Source organism: Chelmon rostratus, chromosome 6 (assembly GCF_017976325.1).
Source record: "Chelmon rostratus isolate fCheRos1 chromosome 6, fCheRos1.pri, whole genome shotgun sequence".
NCBI lineage: Eukaryota > Metazoa > Chordata > Actinopteri > Chaetodontiformes > Chaetodontidae > Chelmon > Chelmon rostratus.
The window spans coordinates 6,256,585-6,274,272 of NC_055663.1; the positions used below are offsets into that span (position 1 = coordinate 6,256,585).

Sequence of the window (17,688 nt, forward strand, 5' to 3'; positions counted from 1 at the left end):
GGGACAGTAGGATTGATTTTTTTTTTTTTCTAACCGCTCTCTCTGGCTGCTATTGACTAAGTGTGTTTTAACGATCCACTCAAATAACAGCACGTACTGTACGTGCACCATATCCGCCACCTCCTTCCTCTGTGCGTGTTTGGGTGTGGTAGCAGGATGCCCTGTGAGGGTGGCGACGGAAGCTCCACCAGAGCAAGGCATGGGCCACACACAGATATACATATACATATGTGTGTGTCTGTGTCTGTGTGTGTCTTCAGGCTCCATTGGGGCAGTCTACAGGAGGGCTGAACAACAATTTAATATTTTATCACTTCCATTATTCAGCAACTGCTACAGTGAGGGGGGGAGTGGGAGAGACCAAGAGAGAGACACAGGAGGCTGTGTGTGTGTGTACCTCAGTGCATCCATATCAGTAACATGAGTTGAACTGAATTGATTGAAATGCAGAAATGGAGCAGAAAATGATTGAAACTCTTTGTATATTGAGAGGAAAATAGAAGTGGGAGGAAGAAGGGAGGGGATGGGGAGGTGGAGTCGAGAGGGAGGCTCGAGAGGTAAAGTAGAGAAAGGGATGGAGGGATAGATCGATAGAAGGGAAGGATGATGCTGAGGGAGGCGAAGGAGGAGGGTGCGGCTGCATGGATGGGAAGGGCAACAGAGAGAGAGAATCAGAGACAAGATTGCATTCCTGGGAAATGAGGCTGGTCACCATGGCAACTGCAGCTGAGAGTCACATGATGCAGAGGAGTTAGAGAGAGCGAAAAAAGAGAGATGGAGCAGGAGGGTGGGGCATGCCAGCAGACGACAGAGGAGGAGAGAAGAGGAAAGAGATGGTAATGAGGTGAAATAATAAAGAGGTGGAGAAGAGAAGCAGTGGAGTAGATGTAGAGGCACTGGTGTGAGTGTGTGTGTTGACCATTGGGGTTTTTTGTCATGTGAGGTATGTGTGGAGGAGGAATGGTAAAGGTTAGACTGTGAGAGACCAGAGGGGAAAGAAAGACAGGCAAGGAGAGGAGGTGTGATTGACAAAAAGGATGAAGAAGATGATTGAAAGAGAGAACTCAAGCCCCAAAAATAGAAGAGAGCAGGGGAGGGATGGGGCGGGAGAGCAGAGAGAGCCAATGAACGGGGAGCGGGAACAGATTGTTAGAGAACGCCAGCCATGTTTTTTTGTTTTTTGTTTTTTTTGTACGAGATATCTGATGGCTGATGCTCACTGTGACGTCAACAGCTCACACACACACACACACACACACACACACACACACACACCCCCTTACATGAACATTTTGGATTGTCTGTTGTTTCTCTTTCGCCTGTGTTTTATTCATGCACATTTGCTGTCTTGTACTTGCTGTTTGTGTTTCTTTATGCATGCCGACTTCATAACAATTGTGATTTTATGCTGCCACAAACATCTGGCAGGGGACACCAGATAATTTAAGAGATTTCTTGGCTAACTCTGACCAGTTTTACTTTATTAATCAACAGTTATAAAATATAATGTACGAACTAACCCACAACCATACAAAGCAATCTGAGTGCAGCGTGTGCATGACTGTGTGGCAGCTCAGCAGGCATGTTGTACTTAAGAGCACTGGCCTTTGTGGATCTGAAATTGGATTGACTTTGAGTTCCTAAAATTGATGTCCTTTCCCTGTGGAGAATCTCCGGACAATCTAAATTGAACCTCAGGGTGTAGCTATAATTTAGACTCATCTTCGGCCCGGTCAGTTTATCGGTCCAGCTCTATGATGAACCCACTTTACCCTCCTTGATGAGCCAGACACTCCGGTTCTTTCTGTTATTTTCCTCCAATGCCCTTCCTTTCTCCCCTCAACACTGTACATTTAAGAAGACTTTGGGATATATTTTAGTGGAGTCAGTGAGGACAAAGCACATGATCCATAAGTGCAACGAAAGGGCAACAATACTACCTGGAACTGAACCGGACCCGCTGACTGACATTGTTGAATGTTTGATAGTATTTGGCCCATGAAGGCATCCTGAGTTCTGTTATTTCTGAAAATCACACTTTATGTAACTGGTTTATGTGTAATTACAACACTCAGTAGTCAAGTTCATTTTGTTGATTTGTAATTAACTTATACCTTGTGCCAAAGCACATTACTCATTTGTTCCTGCAGATGGCCTCAAATTACTCAGGCTTGTAATAAAATAACTTAAAGTCAATATTTCATGGAAGATGATTAATGCCATTGATAAATGACTGCACAACAAATGGGATAAAGCATAAAAAGCTGGCCATGATTGCAAAACATGCTTCCTAATACAAGATAAGATGTATCTCCTTTACAACTGCTTTGCTTACATAAATGTTAGACAAAGTGGTCAACATGATGGGAAGTGTTTAGTACAATTTAGAGCATTTACATGCAGTCAAGTAATCTGGTTATTGTCAGCTTCCTGCAAGAACTTAATTTCCTAAACATGATGCAAAGGAGAAACCTGGTTTCCTTTACTGGGTTAGGGGATTAAAAAGCCCTGTACAGCTACTGTCTGCTGAGGAAACATGATTTCTCCACCATGTTTACAGTGGTGGACAAATCAGATTTCTGGCAACCTGCATGTAAACGGCAGCTTTGCTGTGATCAGGTTGATACAGAGCATGTGAAACATACAGTTTTATGACACACTGGATTTCCTGACTTTCTTGTGCATCTCAATGATGTAAATGTAGTCAGTGGAACTTGACATTTGGGATTATTGAACATGTGTTTTCATACGTAGGTTTTGGTTTGTCTTTATAGTGTTTCTAGTAGTCTTTGTAGTGGGGCCAGTTCACCCCATAATCAACACTGCAGTTCGTCTCCTCTTACCTGTAGTGCTGTTTATCCATCTAGATTGTTTTGGTGCGAGTTGCAGAGTTCTGGAGATATCGGCTGCAGAGATGTCTGCTTTATTCCCACTATAATGGAACTACTTTGCACCTTGCTTGTGTTGTTCAGTGCACCAAAAAACATATTGTACTTTTGAAAAACTCAACAATGTTGTCGCTTTCCAGAAGTCATGACGCGGTTACTGAAGATATTCTAGATGTTGGGAACGGTTTCATTTTGGAACTACTTTCTTCCTACAGAACTACACTCGCCAACCGTATCACTGCATAGAACAAGGGGGCACACTGCCACCGAAAATTCAGCAAACATAACATTGCTCATAATGAACATTATGCCCTTGTCATAAACAAAAAAGTGATTCGGTTGCTGGAGTAACAAAGAAGTATATGTTTGTCCACGTTTCTCATTGGACCTCTTGTTTTGATTACAGAGGTCAAGCCTACCCTCACCACCACCCTTCAGCTGAGCCAAAAGCACCCCAGAGATACAGACTATCCAATCAGTGTCATTTCAGTTTCAAGTGTTGTTTCGTTATGGAGTTTCATCATAGTAAACTTGGTATCGGTATCAAAGTAAACATTTTGGCATTGTGACAACACTAACACACACGCACACACACACACTAACCATACCCTGTACTTACCTAACCCTAACCTTAACCCAAACCTTACCCTGACCTTAACCCAAGTCTTCACTAAAACTTCTAAAACACCTCTAAGATGTAGTGATTTATATTATGGCCACTTGTGTTTTATCCCCATAAGGAAGGCGAGTCCCCACCATGTGACTGTGTAAACAAATTTATGTCCCCACAACATGAGTAACACACACTCACACACACACTGACCCTGTGTCTTCCAGTATGTCTGTTTAGACAGTATCCTTGGCTTGGGCTGTGGGTTTTAAGTGTGTCTGTGGCCCACTGCCCAGCGCTTTAAACTGGAACACACTCTGGACACATACACACCCACACACACACACACACATTTACACACAACAGCAGAAAACAGACTCAAGTTTCTTCTCTCACCGTCCCTCATTCATACCCACACTCACACCCAGATGAACACACACTCTCTCGTTCCATATGAGGCATTGTGTGGCTGTTGACAGAGAGGACAGAGCATCAGTAGCAGAGCGGAAGCTGGAACAGAGCTTTACCCGGCGCTGAAACACATTTACATCAAATCAAATCCCTTCAAGTGGGATCGGCGCCTAGTAGAGGACGACAGATGGAGAGAGCTCAGCTTAATGTTTGAAGAGAGCATGTTCGGGGTGCCATGGTGTCTCAGCAGGCCAAATCGTAGGCTGTGAACTGGGCTTTAAATGTGGCTCATGGACATTGTCACAAGAGACTAAGATGGTGCTGACTGCAGTGTCAGAGGGCAAATGAGTCACCTAGCCCCTTTCAAGTTTATCTGACAAAACAGAGTTTGTCACGTAGTGTTTTCATAAAAGACCAAGAGTCACACTGAGAACTGTGAGATACATACACGCTGGGCTTTATTTTCCTGAAGCAGGTCTCAAGCGCAAGCAAAATCTCCAGGCACGGGCAAAATGTTTGCGATTTTGGTGACCACAGGCGTTAGCGTAGACCAGCTGCAGCTGGGCGCGACATGGAACAGAGGCTGAATACTTTATCAGCAGAACGAATACAGAACCAACAGGTGGATTGGTTGAACAATCACATAAGCTCCTCTCATCCCCTTTAAAAGCAGCAGCAGGTGAACTGAAATTTAAGTCCCAGTGTCTGCATGCATCGGTGCATTTTTATTTATTTTAATCATTTATCTACAATCTTTTGCCGTTGTGAACCCCAGCAGTGTCTCGCACATTGAGCTTTTGTTTTCACACCCCAGCAGCAGCTCAGAGTTTATATTTAATTATGGGTCAGGTCAGGTTTTATATTAACAGGTGGGGAATTGATTTAGAGATAATTGCAGGTAGCAGATGTTTTTTTCTTTTTGCAGAGTCGGGTATAGACAGACAGCACCACATGTGTGGACTTGTTTTAAAATGTTTCCACCAACATGTTTCACTTGTTTGCAGCGTACAGTACAGGATGGCTCATTCTGTTGTGTTACTCAATATGTGGATATGCTTCCGCTGCATAAGCCACAACCACAAATGTAATGGCTGGAAGTGGCAAAACAGAAAATTCACTTTAATAATCCTCTTGACATGACGGTAAACATATTTTGACTGTGATGTTAGACTTTTGCTTTTAATCAAACTGTCCTGACAGATTAGGTGGAGCTTAGGACGACTCATCCCGAGAATGGCTGCATCACCACAAACGTTTTGACTGTTCAGCTTGAAATCTGCCAGTAAAAGCTTTCCAGTCTGATGCCTGGAAAAACACAAAACATTATATGCTGTTAGATACTATAATAGATCATTAATGACATCACACTGCTTTGCCATCGCTGTGTAGCACTGTGTAAATCCCTGTGTTGTGCACAGCCCCTCTTAGACTGTAGATGAAGACGTATCGTTCCTGCGTGATGTGTGATGTCCTGTGTGATGACTGTGAGTGTGGGGGTGATCTCTGGGTCACTGCATTACACTCACACAGGTTGTATTTGTAAAAATCTACACATTAAAAATTACCTTTAACATGTTAATCTGCTGTACATGCAAAAAGCATAGCAAACAGAAAGAGGAAAAAACCTTACAATGAAATCTGTGGTGATTTTGGAGAGGTCTGCGTGCCTGCCCCTCTGCCAACTAAAGCCCTTCGTCTGCATTTGCAGCGTGAGGTGGTCTGAGCAGGTTTTTGCATAAATGCATAGCACTTGCCCACCTAGTGAGCATAAACAGTCTCAGCACACCTGTCCTCCCACCTGCACACAAACATGTTCATTTGATGCCACCAATTTTTCACTAACAGGCGCAGACGCCAGGAAGTTGTTTTGGACGTTCAGGCTGAGAGCACTAGTGACAAGTCTTTTTTTACTCATATGTGACTCAGATATGTTTTTCATTGCAGTGTGAACAGCATGAATGAGTGGATTCTGTTTTTCAGTTCTGATTTAGGCCGCTTTGCACTGTGAACTCAGTCTGAACAGTCATATTGGAAGTCATGCGAATGTCACTTTCCATCCACACAATGATCACCGGCAACTAAGTGAAATAGACTCCAACAAGTTAGCCATGCTAGCAGCATCGCTCTAGGGATGGCGATGTTGGTTAGTTCACCAATTTGGTCCGAACTGGTTGTGTTGTGCGACAAGTACTGACATATTTTAACGTCAGTAAATATCTCACGCATGAATTTTGAAGCTTTTGCACAGAGGCAGCTGCTAACCAGTGGCTAAATGAGACTACAGAGGCTGGCGGGGACATTAAGCACCTGAACGTATCTACTCATTAGTCTGCCTTTATAGCCTCGTTGTGCTACGTATACTCGGACTCTTGCAAACTCTTCTATCTCAAATTCACTAACTTGTAGAGTCATCAGTTTATAGTAAAGTATTGTAAAGTGTGTTGAGTATAGTGTAGTAGGAAGCTAAGTGGTGGTGATGTGAAGTCATGTGACTGTGGTGTTGATTCATGGCCAAACGTTAGCTTTTGATTCTCACATTGCATTTACGCTTTTTTGTTTCCAATCTTTTATAAACGATTGTGATTGTGAAGCAGATCATGTTGCACAATCCTTCCCCTGCAGGGACTGAATGAAACTGTGGATTAAATAAAACTGCTTACAGAATCTGAGGACATGCACCTCAACAATACTACCATCTGTGATGACATTTATACACATTTCAAATACAACCCTTTCTTTATACAGTGCAGATATACAGGATATACCTATTTGAGAAAACCTCAAAGTTGAGTGCAGCTAAAGCTTAAAGCCTCAGTGGGACCATGCCCCTGAGGTTTCCTCTCATCCTATCCAGCGCTGAGTGTGAGCAGAGTCAGTAAGATTCCAGGTCTTGTGGAGTAACGTTGCACATTAAACAGGATGTGAGTGCAGCCTGTGCCTGTGTAGCCTGACTTTCAAAGTGCACAGCTTTCAGTAAATGGCAAAAGTCAGAATAGGTGTTGATTTGCTGTGCAGAGAGATGATTGGCTATGTTTCTGAGACAATAACAGAGATGTGAAAGATCCTACAGAAGGTGCCCAAGTGCTCAGATTGACTAGTGAATGGAGGGCGAGAGCTAAGGCAGGAGAGAAAGGAACAGATGCACAAGACGTGGGAGGGATGATGATGGCACTGATGATTGTCTATTCACTGTCCAAGCAGTGATGTAGAGCAGGCAATAGCCAATCTGTCGCTAGACGTGAATGACTGGAACACCGACAAGCATTCTTTCAGCAAGGCAGTGCTCATCAGCTTAAAGTCAAAGTACGCCAAACGGAAAGATGAAATACTCTAGTTGGGAAACTAAACAAAAGAAAACTTGTTATTGAATGCTAATTGAAACATGAATTTAATCAAAACAAATTCAGTTCATTAAATAAAGAAGTCAAAGTATCACTACAAACAATTCTACATTCAATTTTCATAGATGCTAGCACTAAAACTGCATAAAAACATCACAGCATAGCAAAAAAAGAGAAGGTTGCTGAAGTAAATATAAAGACTAAAGATTTAAGACTAAAATCCCCAAAATGAAATATTTACTCTTACTCACACACGTGCGCAGACACACACACACACACACACACATGCTCATTTATAGACAATCCTTTTCTCACAGAGAAACTGTTGCACATGAACACCCTCTCACTGTGTGTGTGTGTGTGTGTGTGTGTGTGTGTGTGAGAGAGAGAGAAAGTGTTTGTGTGTGTGTGTCCGACAGAGTTCAGAGATTCAAAAGGTCATTGTAATGAGGAGGCCTCAGACTGGCCCTGTACTGTAGCTACCAGTCTCCATGTCTCACACTAAAAGGGAAATCCATCATTCTCACTCAAGCAACATAAAATAACTGTAGCGTCCCGTATGTGATGGAACAGACATGTGATGTATCGTCCAGTATGTGTGTGTGACTGCTTATTCCTGCTTTGATTCTACCTCAGCTCGCCAAGACAGTACAACATTTTCATAACTTACGTCTCTCAAAACTCCCAAACAAGCTGACAGACGCACGTCCCCAACGTATTATCTTATAGCTCACATGCTAGCAGATGATTGCCTTGTACACATCCAGCAGACGTCAGCATTTATAAGCATAGCATTTATTTGGAGGTTTGGTCTTTGAGTCCCTGAGAAAAGTATCTGCCTGTGAGACGTTTACAAGCTAGTTGCTACCGTCATGCCTACGCCCTGTAGGTTTGTTTTTTAGGAGTGGGGCGGCCACAGTGAAGTCAGAGGTTCTTTCAGTAGTAGGAATATTATTTCTTCATTTATAAAAATTAATATCATCTAGCAGATTACATGTTAGGATTAAATTGGTTGTCATACTTTCTATGATAATGTTAATATACGAGAATAGTGTTTCATTTCTGAGACCTGATGTTTGATCAGTATTGTTGTATAAAAAGGATGATCAACATATCTGTTGTCGATAGTGAGACTTTAAACAAGCCAGTGCTTTAAGTGCAAAATGTGCTATAAATGTGATTTTCAAACAGTATAACTTGAGTTATTCCTATTCAGGACTAAGTAACGAAGTATTTCACAAGCTTTCACCAGCAGCAATTATTCTTTGGCTTCTCACTCAGTTAAATCTTACTATTTATCTATCTGTGTGTGTGTGTGTGTGTGTGTGTGTGTGTGTGTGTGTGTGTGTGTGTTTGTGTAAAGTACTGAGTAACACTGTGTTAGTTAACAGTAAGACTGTGAGGAATTTCAACGAACAGTATGAAGCACTGCTGCAAATGACCGCATATGCGCCATCAATTTTCTCATGGTAAATAAAGGTTAAATATGCGTTCATCGGGTATGCGTTTGTGTGGCCATGTATTACTCATGTTGTGGGGACATAAATCTGGTTACACAGTCACATTGTGGGCAATCGCCATCTTTATGGGGAGAGGAGGCAAGTCCCCATCATGTAAATCACTAGATTTTAGAGTGAAGACTTGGGTTAGGGTTGGGCAAGTAGTGGTTGTGGTTACGGTTAGGGTATGTCTCCAGGAAATTAATGTAAGTCTATATAATGTCCTCAAGAATTATGGGAACACGACTCAGTGTGTGTGTGTGTGTGTGTGTGCTTGTGCATGTGTGTGTGTGCGTGTGCATGTCAGTGCATGTGTGTGTGTGCTTGAACTGCTGGTCCCACACTTGCATCACATGGGTGGAGCCTTTCAGTCCAGAAAAAAGTGATATATAAATACCTACCTTATACAATAAACATCCTGGGATATATAAAAACCTACAATCATAAACATGAATAAATAAACACAAGCAAATCGATTGGACCAATGTTGAAAAAAATCTTGTCACATGTTGCACACACACCTTGGTGACAGAGTTAAAAATGGTTTAACACAGTGAAGCTCATGGCAGTTTCATAGAGGTGAGAAAGGGAGAGTGGAGCAGAACAGAGAGAGAGGGGGAGAGGAGGAAGAGTTACAAAAGGAAGTGAGATAGGATTAATGAGAGAGGGACGGCTGGTGTGAAGTGTCAAAGAGACAGGATGGACAAAAATACAGGGGGGAAATGAAAAAACAGGAAAGGAAGAAGAACGAAAGAAAACAAACATGACGTCAGTGGAGGACAAATGAAGAAGAAGAAAACAAACATGGTCATGAGCGCAGATGGAAGGGGAGATGAAGGACAGGCTGTTTTGAAAACACTGTAGAGAGAGGAGTGCAGATAGAGGTGAGATGCAAAGAGACTATGACAGAGATGATGATGATGGACGGATGGCTAATGGCTGAGAGAGAGACTGGCTGACTGGATGAGGTCAAAGAGATGCAGAGTTGGTATGCTTGGATGCAGATAGTGATGAACAGGAGCAAACTGCCCCTGATAAAGAGAGTAAATGAATAGTAAAGGAAATGCCTGGTCTGGTTGAAGTGTGCAGCAGCGCCTCACTTCACATCATGATGATCTGCTGTTATTTCCAGCATGCTGCACAAACAGTCCCAGTAGAAGACTATGGTCCACTTCCTGTCCACACCGACTCCACAAACAATAGATGTAACCTTGAGGAAGACTGACAGCCAAGTCATTGATTGGACCCTTTAGCTGTAGCGGCACCATGAGACTGATTGCTGTGACATTTGGTGCACACACCTGGTCCTGGTCCCCAGAGGATGAACTGTAATTACTTCCATCCCTTGACCTTTCATCTAGCACCATCACGGTGTCATATTTTTATTTTGTCCAGTATTTTGGTCTGTAAATACCTGCAAAGCAAATGACATTCCCTTTAGTCTACGGCTGTGCATTGTGTTCAGTGCTAATTAGCAAATGTTAGCATGCTAACTTAAAGCACCTCTGTACAGCTTCACAGCCACTAACATGGCTGTAAACACTTAGTCTTGATAACGGGAAACTGTGGTTTAACTCCTTTTAAGTTTGTGACTGATCACGTGGTTACCTGTAAATGATTCAGGTCACGCATTGCTTAAACACATCAGGAGATTTCTTTCTTAACAATTCAAGTAGTAGTTCAGCTTTTGAATAATGCTGAAATCACGTATCTTTTGTCACACCGTCCTGCGGTTGTTTGGTCTCGCTTGCACACCACAACTGAACCACACCTGAGTGTGCATGGAAGCGCTGAAAATAGAGGTTCTCAGTCCAGTTAATTGGTCTGCACCAGATTGTGACTGACAGCTTTTACACCAGCCCAAACGAACTGCACTGAGCGGGCAAGCACAGAAGTTCATTTACATATTGTAGATGTAAAATTTCAAGTCTGACGAAAAGCTTTAATCAGAACATGAAGTAAAGATTTCTACTGTCCACAGAGATAGTGCTACTGTGTCTGAAAGGAAAGCCATGACTTTGGTCCAGAAATGTCGAGACGAGACAGCGAACGAGAAAGAGAAGAAGAAAAGGAAACAGAGGAGGGGTTAAAAATATGGAAAATCAAGTAGAATAGATGCATAATAAGAAAAAGACAGAAAGAGACAGACATGCCTTTCCCACTCTTTCATGATCATAGCAAAGCCTCCATCTTTTAAACTTGGCCAAATTAATCAAGCCTTTTTGAAGCTTGGAGTTGCTATGTTGTAACATCCTGTAAAAGTAACATTTCATCATTAAGCATCGTTGTGAAATCACTTCCCTGTGCGATGGAGAAGTCTATGTTGACCCTACTTGCTTTCTGAACTTTCTAAGTGGATGTGGGTTAACCCAGCACCTTGGTGAAATCCTTCAGGAAGTGAAATGTAATGAAGCTACGCTGGTGGATTCCAAGGTGTGAGTGTGTCAAACCGGCTGAGTTTTAATCAGGCTGCTGCTGGAAAAGTCTGCGCATAATCAGTCAAATCTCCAACTTCATGCAGACTTTTATTATCTCGTCCTGACTGTGTGGCATGCTTTGATTTTCAGGGGGATGTGGCAACTCAAACAGATGATGCCTTCAGTTACTTCCGTTTCAGCCTGAGTGCTGTGCAATTTAATTAGAATGTCTGGATAAAATTACGATAAGGGAATAACAACACTCACCCTGACGGTATACTGTTTCATTTGTTTAAAAGAAATGCAATTCTTCAGGGCACCAGAAGTGATGATACATTGTTCCAGTGACAGAGTTAGCCAGGTGTAGTGTTGCAGAGGCTATTTGATTTCAGTGGGATTTAGTTGGATAGATGATGCTAAACTGTGTCCACTCTGTTTTCTGTTTCATTTTGCTGACTCGAAGATTTCTGCACAGTAATACAAATATCCCATTTATAGAATTTATCTCTGTTGGTTCATTATTTGTACGTTTGATTTTTTTGCATTACATACAGCAGATGTGGTCATATTCCACGCTTGCTGATTCAGTGATTTTAAAGTGACTCTGAGTTTGGTATTATATAGTCAGCCTCTCAAACAGGTGCAATGGATGTTTCATTCATTGAAGGTGAAACAGCATTTTGGGAGCATCTAGCTTCCGCATCCTGACGTATTTCAGATGAGATAAGCAAGCAGGAAGTAAAGTTGAAAGAAATTTGATTTGAACATTGGATAATTATAATGATCGAGATTTGGATGCAAACCTCTACTCGATCACAGACCTGACGGGATGTGATCTAAAAGGGTTCAAAGGACATTTTTTCATTTTACCTTGACTTTAAATATCTCATTAAAGGTCAGACGGATACAGAAATATATTTAGAATCGCCGGAATTACTATTGAATTCTATACCACACAAAATATTTGAAGCAGTAGGTGGTTTAATGTCTTCAATGGAATTCATTACAATTTTATCAGCAAGCTTTATTATCTACAAAATTGTGTCATGTTCACCATTTTCACCGCACAAGGCTGTTATTTGACACATCTGTATACAGTACCACCAATAACCACCAGTAAATGCTGTATTTACAATGAAATAAGGCAAATCCATTTTAAGATTTTGTATTAATATCTTCCCTTGTAATAAGGCGACTTCTAGATATTCTGACAAGTCAGGAATGTATTTTCAATCAAACCGAGCATGTTGATATTATTCAATAAGAAAAGACTGATTCTGTAATTTTGCTGTCTGGTACAGTTGGAGGGGTAGAAGCCACCAAACATTAGGAGTGCAAAGGTCAGGGCCTCAGTGTGCTGCCGTCATTAGTGTGGGCAAGATGACCGTGTAGGAGGTAACTGCTCGGAAAAGGAATCAATAAGAGCAGAGAGGAAAGCAGAGAAGGGGGTTGGGGATCAGCTGCTGGATTCAGACGAGATGCTGGTACCAGCAGCGGAATCTAAGTGAGATCACTGCAGCTCGTTTATCCATAGCCAAGTGACTAGCAAGATTTTCCATAAACACAATGACACATCTTATTAAACAAAAGAAATATAATGTTTTAGAAATCATCCCGTGACACTCGTATTTGCAGTTAGAAGATTGAGTTCCATCTAAATCATCTCATTGAATAATTGCCATCCTTGTCTATAACATTAATGTCATAATAGGAATTGTACGGCTGATAGTTTGTTTATATCGGGCAATAAATGTATGAAATAGCCTGACGTGAACCAGAGCAGGCAGCTTACTGACAGGACTGTTACGATCATTTGACCCGAACAGCTTTGGGTTTTAAGACCCTGAGGGAACCAGAGCCGGGTCACTGCTGCATAACAGCAGCCAGCATTATTGTCAGGGCATCATCTTGAAGGTGTGCCCACTTTGCACTGTAATGACACTAAAACAGAATTTGACCTCAGGCCTCTCCACAAACTTTGTATTTTTATTTTACTACTGTTGTTTTTTGTAGTTATGTTATTGTATATTATGGGTCAAACATATTCTTTGAGATCACACCTCAGAAAAGTCACACACCCCTTTCCCTGTGGTATTGTTTTTTCCAAAAGTTGTAGGTTGAAATCAGTTCACAACAGCACGTATGCATACACACATACACACACACACACACACACGAGATTTGCAAGACAGTTGGCAAGTACCAGCTAAAGATAGTAGCCATGCCTCAGTCCAGCTGTTCAGCCTTCTGGCTTGCTAGTGATAGCACAGCGTGCTATTGGAGCTGACAGGTTATAGTTAACATATGTCCAGGTCAAGATGCATGGGAAAATCTCTCTAATCTAAAAAAAATGATAGAAAGCCTCAGCCTTGATGAGGTTATGATATGGTGATATGGTGATATGGCTATTTTCCCCTCACGGAAATGTGTGTAGATGTAACGAAAAGATTTGTTCCCTCTTTCGGATGACAATTTCAGACCAATCGAGGGATGATGGTGGTGATGACAGCAAGAATAATGGACACATAAATATGTAGTATTTAGCCTCATATAAAGTAGAAGATTACTGAGCTACAAAAACCGATTTAGTGAAGTTTTAAAATCCCCCCAGAGTCTTTGAATATATATGTCATATAGCAGATTGTTGCATCATTGTTAGCATTATTATTTTCTAGGGATGGATCCTGATGCCCTCTGTTTAATTGTGCCAATTGTGACACATTGATTTGAAATTATGCCTTTGTGAAGGCTTTTGACCCACAGAGTAAATGGACCAGAGGGAGCTGAAATGTTCTCATTCTTTTCTCTCTCCCCTTAATCCTTTTCTTTTCTCCTGTCGTCTCCTGTTACCTCTGACCTCTTCTTTCCTTTTCATCCTCCATCCATGTTAACCCTCCCTCCTCCAGGTGATTTGTTTATTGCTCTTCTGCCATATGTAATAGTGGCACACATACATACATCACACATACACTGTCCATTAGCACACAGTGTTTATCATACTGTAGTGTACTCTCTCTGCAATGGTTATGCTTCTTTATTATTATTATGCTAGTGTCTGAATTTGAGTGATGATGTAATGGCAACACTTTTTGGAGTCATTCTGAAGACACTGCTGCTCCTCAGGCCTCTAAGAATACTAACCTCCTTCTCCACCCTTCTTGTGGTTCCTCCAGGCGGATGCTAAGATGGTGTGTGACGTGGTCAGTCGTATGGAGGACACAGAGCCTTACTCCGCCGAGCTGCTGTCTGCCATGATGCGTCTGTGGTCCGACTCAGGCATCCAGGAGTGTTTCAGCCGCGCCCGAGAGTACCAGCTCAACGATTCAGCGCAATAGTACGTACAGAATCTGCTGTCATGTGTTTGTGTGTGTGTGTGTGTGTCAGATGTCGGCGAATAATCGAACAGTTGCTGAAATCAATTTGACTATCTAACTGACCAAATTTGAGCGTCTTCAGTATATTTGAGAAATTCATCCCTTCAAAAAGGCAGAAAGTACAATAACAAACTTAACTTAAGTCAGTTTGCTTTATGGGATCACTTCATATGTCAAGTCGATGTTGTCATTGTCAGTCATGAGCACACGTTTCAGTCAACAAAACGCAGGGCAGAAGAAAGCTATATGTAAATACTCTCAGAAGGCAGCAGAGTGGAGCAGCTCGGTGTGTGCGAGCTACAGTTTGTCACCAAATAAATGCTGCAGCTCCTTGAGAGCCAAGCAGAGTGGGCTTAAATAAACGGATAAACTGAGTTTGTGCACATTTAACCATCCTTGTGTTGGCTGTGGGCAAGTGTAGGTGTGTGTTTACAGTAAGCAATAAGACAAAACAGGGTGTGTGTTCTGAATTTGGTGGCATTTGTTTAGCAGGTATTATTCCATCAACCTGCCCAGGGACTACAGGTGGAAATAAGCAAGTTGCTATAACCTGGCACAATGCATATTCTCTTGTTGTACAGGATTAATGTCTTATTGTGCGCTGTCCCTGTTGAAATAAATAAATGACATTACATTACATTACACCCCCAGAAGAACCATATCACTGACTCAGCACGATAGTAAGAGTGTGCGTGCGTGTGTGTGTGTGTGTGTGTGTGTGTGTGTTGATACTTCATCTGCCCAGCTGAGTCGTGAACTTCCAAGTCCAGATCAATACATCACTCATTAGCCTCCTTAATCCACCCACTATGAAAAAACATGCTCTCAACACACACACACACACACACACACACACCACTCTTTATTTCTAATCTTCTCAATGCAGAATGTATTCATACACTAGCTATTATGACACACAGTCAATCACCATTGCAAGTAGTAAACCTGATTTATGTTGGGTGCTGAGGGGTGTGGGAGGGTTAATTGTGCACCATACATCCAATGCAAATTACACAGTGACATGAAGAGAGATGAAGCAGAATGACGGATGGAGTCATATATCTATGTCACTGTGTGCACTACATCCACTTTATGTACACCACTCACTCTTATAGGCTCTAACTACAGATGTAGTGAATGCGCTGACCATTTGACAACAGGAATTCATATTAAATATCATTCTTAGCTGTCATATGCCAACAGTGTATTTTAATGGGAAAAAGCACAAAGTTCGCTCATCTGAAAATACTATTGAATTATGTTTATGTCAGTGAGTCATGTTCTAATATTCATCCAGGAAAAGTCGCACAAAAGCTTGGCTGCCTTTGGGTTTCTGTGGCTTCTGTTAACTGGCTGGCATTGTGTTTCAGTTGGGTCATTTTAAGATACTAAAATGTACTGACATCAAAGGCGGCAGGATGTGTCAGAAAGAGTAATGGCTGCACACCAACTCCAGTCCACAAATTTTATTCATGCCACAGTCAGGGCCAGTAATTGCTTCTGACTGGCTGGCAGGTGGTTGGTAAAATCATATATTAGGACACGTCAAACATTGTTCAGGTCAACAGTTTAACCACTATTCTGAATGAGTGGGTAACCATAGCAATAATGCTTCTGCTTTACGTCTGGTGCAACAAAACCAAACTAGAATTAAACACATTAACTGCCAGAACAGACTCACTACTTTGTCTTTGGTCAGTGACCATGTTATGAGCATGAGAAGACACCCCAAGATGACATGGAAATAACTGCAAAAAAAAACTCCTCCTCATATATCAGAGGATGCCTCATTAGTGTATGTATTATATCTTACTTCTAATTTAGAGGCAATGGGAAAAAACAGTTCCCAAACATCCCAAGACATTGGAACCACATCTAGAGGTGAGATCAAATGCATCGTATGCATGGTAATCTACCAGTTGAAACAAGCGTGGAGAAGCAAAGGTCTGCAGGTAGAGATCCAGCATAAAACAGGATAAATAGCACAAGTAGAGAAGACTGAAGAGAGCAGAGAACATGAGAAAAGACAGAAAGAGAAAGAGCGAGGAAGACAGAGAGAGATAAGGGAGGGGAAGTTTGAGGTGAGGAATTCAAACAGAGGCTTAGACAAAAAGAAAACCCATCAAAATGATTGAATAATGCACACTGCAAGACAAACACGACTGAAGTGGCGAGGAAAAGTGTCCAGTCAGAAAGTCAAAAACGATGAGAGAGCAGGAAAAGATGGAGAGAGAGAGAGAGAATCACAGCACTTTGTTACTTCTCATCATGGCAGACATCTTGGAAGGAGTGCGAACATATTCCTATCAACATTTACATGCGGTCAATTAAGTCAAACAGCATCCGCCCTGTGTGTGAGCGGACGCGCGTGTGTTTTTCGTGTGTTTGCACATGCGTGCCTGCTTGTGTATCTGTCTTAAATGTCACATTAAAGATTGATGCACACTTCCTATTATGTTGTGGCCTGTGGAGCAGAACAGGCCAACCAGCCAATGAACTGATAGGACAGGTGTCACGTGGTCAGACCACACTCGGTTGTGTGTGTGTGTGTGTGTGTGTGTGTGTGTGTGTGTGTGTGCGGACGAATGCGTGAAGAAAGTAGATGACGTTTTTACCCAAAGTGAAGATATTTTGTGAGGTTTTGCTTTGTAAAGCTCTGCAGTTGTAGCTATTAGAGGAAGGTAAAAAGGTAAAGTGTTTCGTGATGAAGGTTATAGTACGAGTACGGCGTGTTAGTGTGAGTGTGTGTGTACTCACACACGCATGTAATGTGTGTTTTTATTCCATAGAAAGCAGAGAGCTCTATTCTGAGAAGAGCAAGTACTGCCTGAAGCCACTGCTCGCTTGCTCTCTCTCTCTCTGTGTCTCTGTGTGTGTCTTTGTGTTTGCATGTGTGTGCGTGTGCGCGTGCGTGTGCAGATGCTCTGCATGTGCTGACCCATTTAACACAATACACATACACTCTGTTTCTGATTTACATCACCTGCCTTTGTGACAGTGGTATGCATGTGCCCACTTGGCCTCCATTAGAAAACTGACACAGTCACTTCCTCTACGCACACACATGACATTAAGATGTCAGACGGAGTAGTTTAATGGACACTGGACCAGAGTATTGCTTTTGTGCTTTGGCCTATTACACTGACAG

At 42.0% G+C, this 17,688-nt stretch overlaps 1 protein-coding gene across 3 annotated transcripts in view; it reads left to right on the forward strand.

Annotated features, from left to right (window-relative positions):
- LOC121608331 (guanine nucleotide-binding protein G(o) subunit alpha) overlaps window positions 1-17,688 on the forward strand; it is a 96,215-nt gene that overhangs the window by 50,355 nt on the left and 28,172 nt on the right. For all 3 annotated transcript variants that reach the window (XM_041939581.1, XM_041939580.1, XM_041939579.1), the window contains exon 4: window positions 14,340-14,500. In XM_041939581.1, coding sequence (XP_041795515.1) covers window positions 14,340-14,500 — 161 coding nt within the window. The remainder of the gene's footprint in view (window positions 1-14,339; window positions 14,501-17,688) is intronic.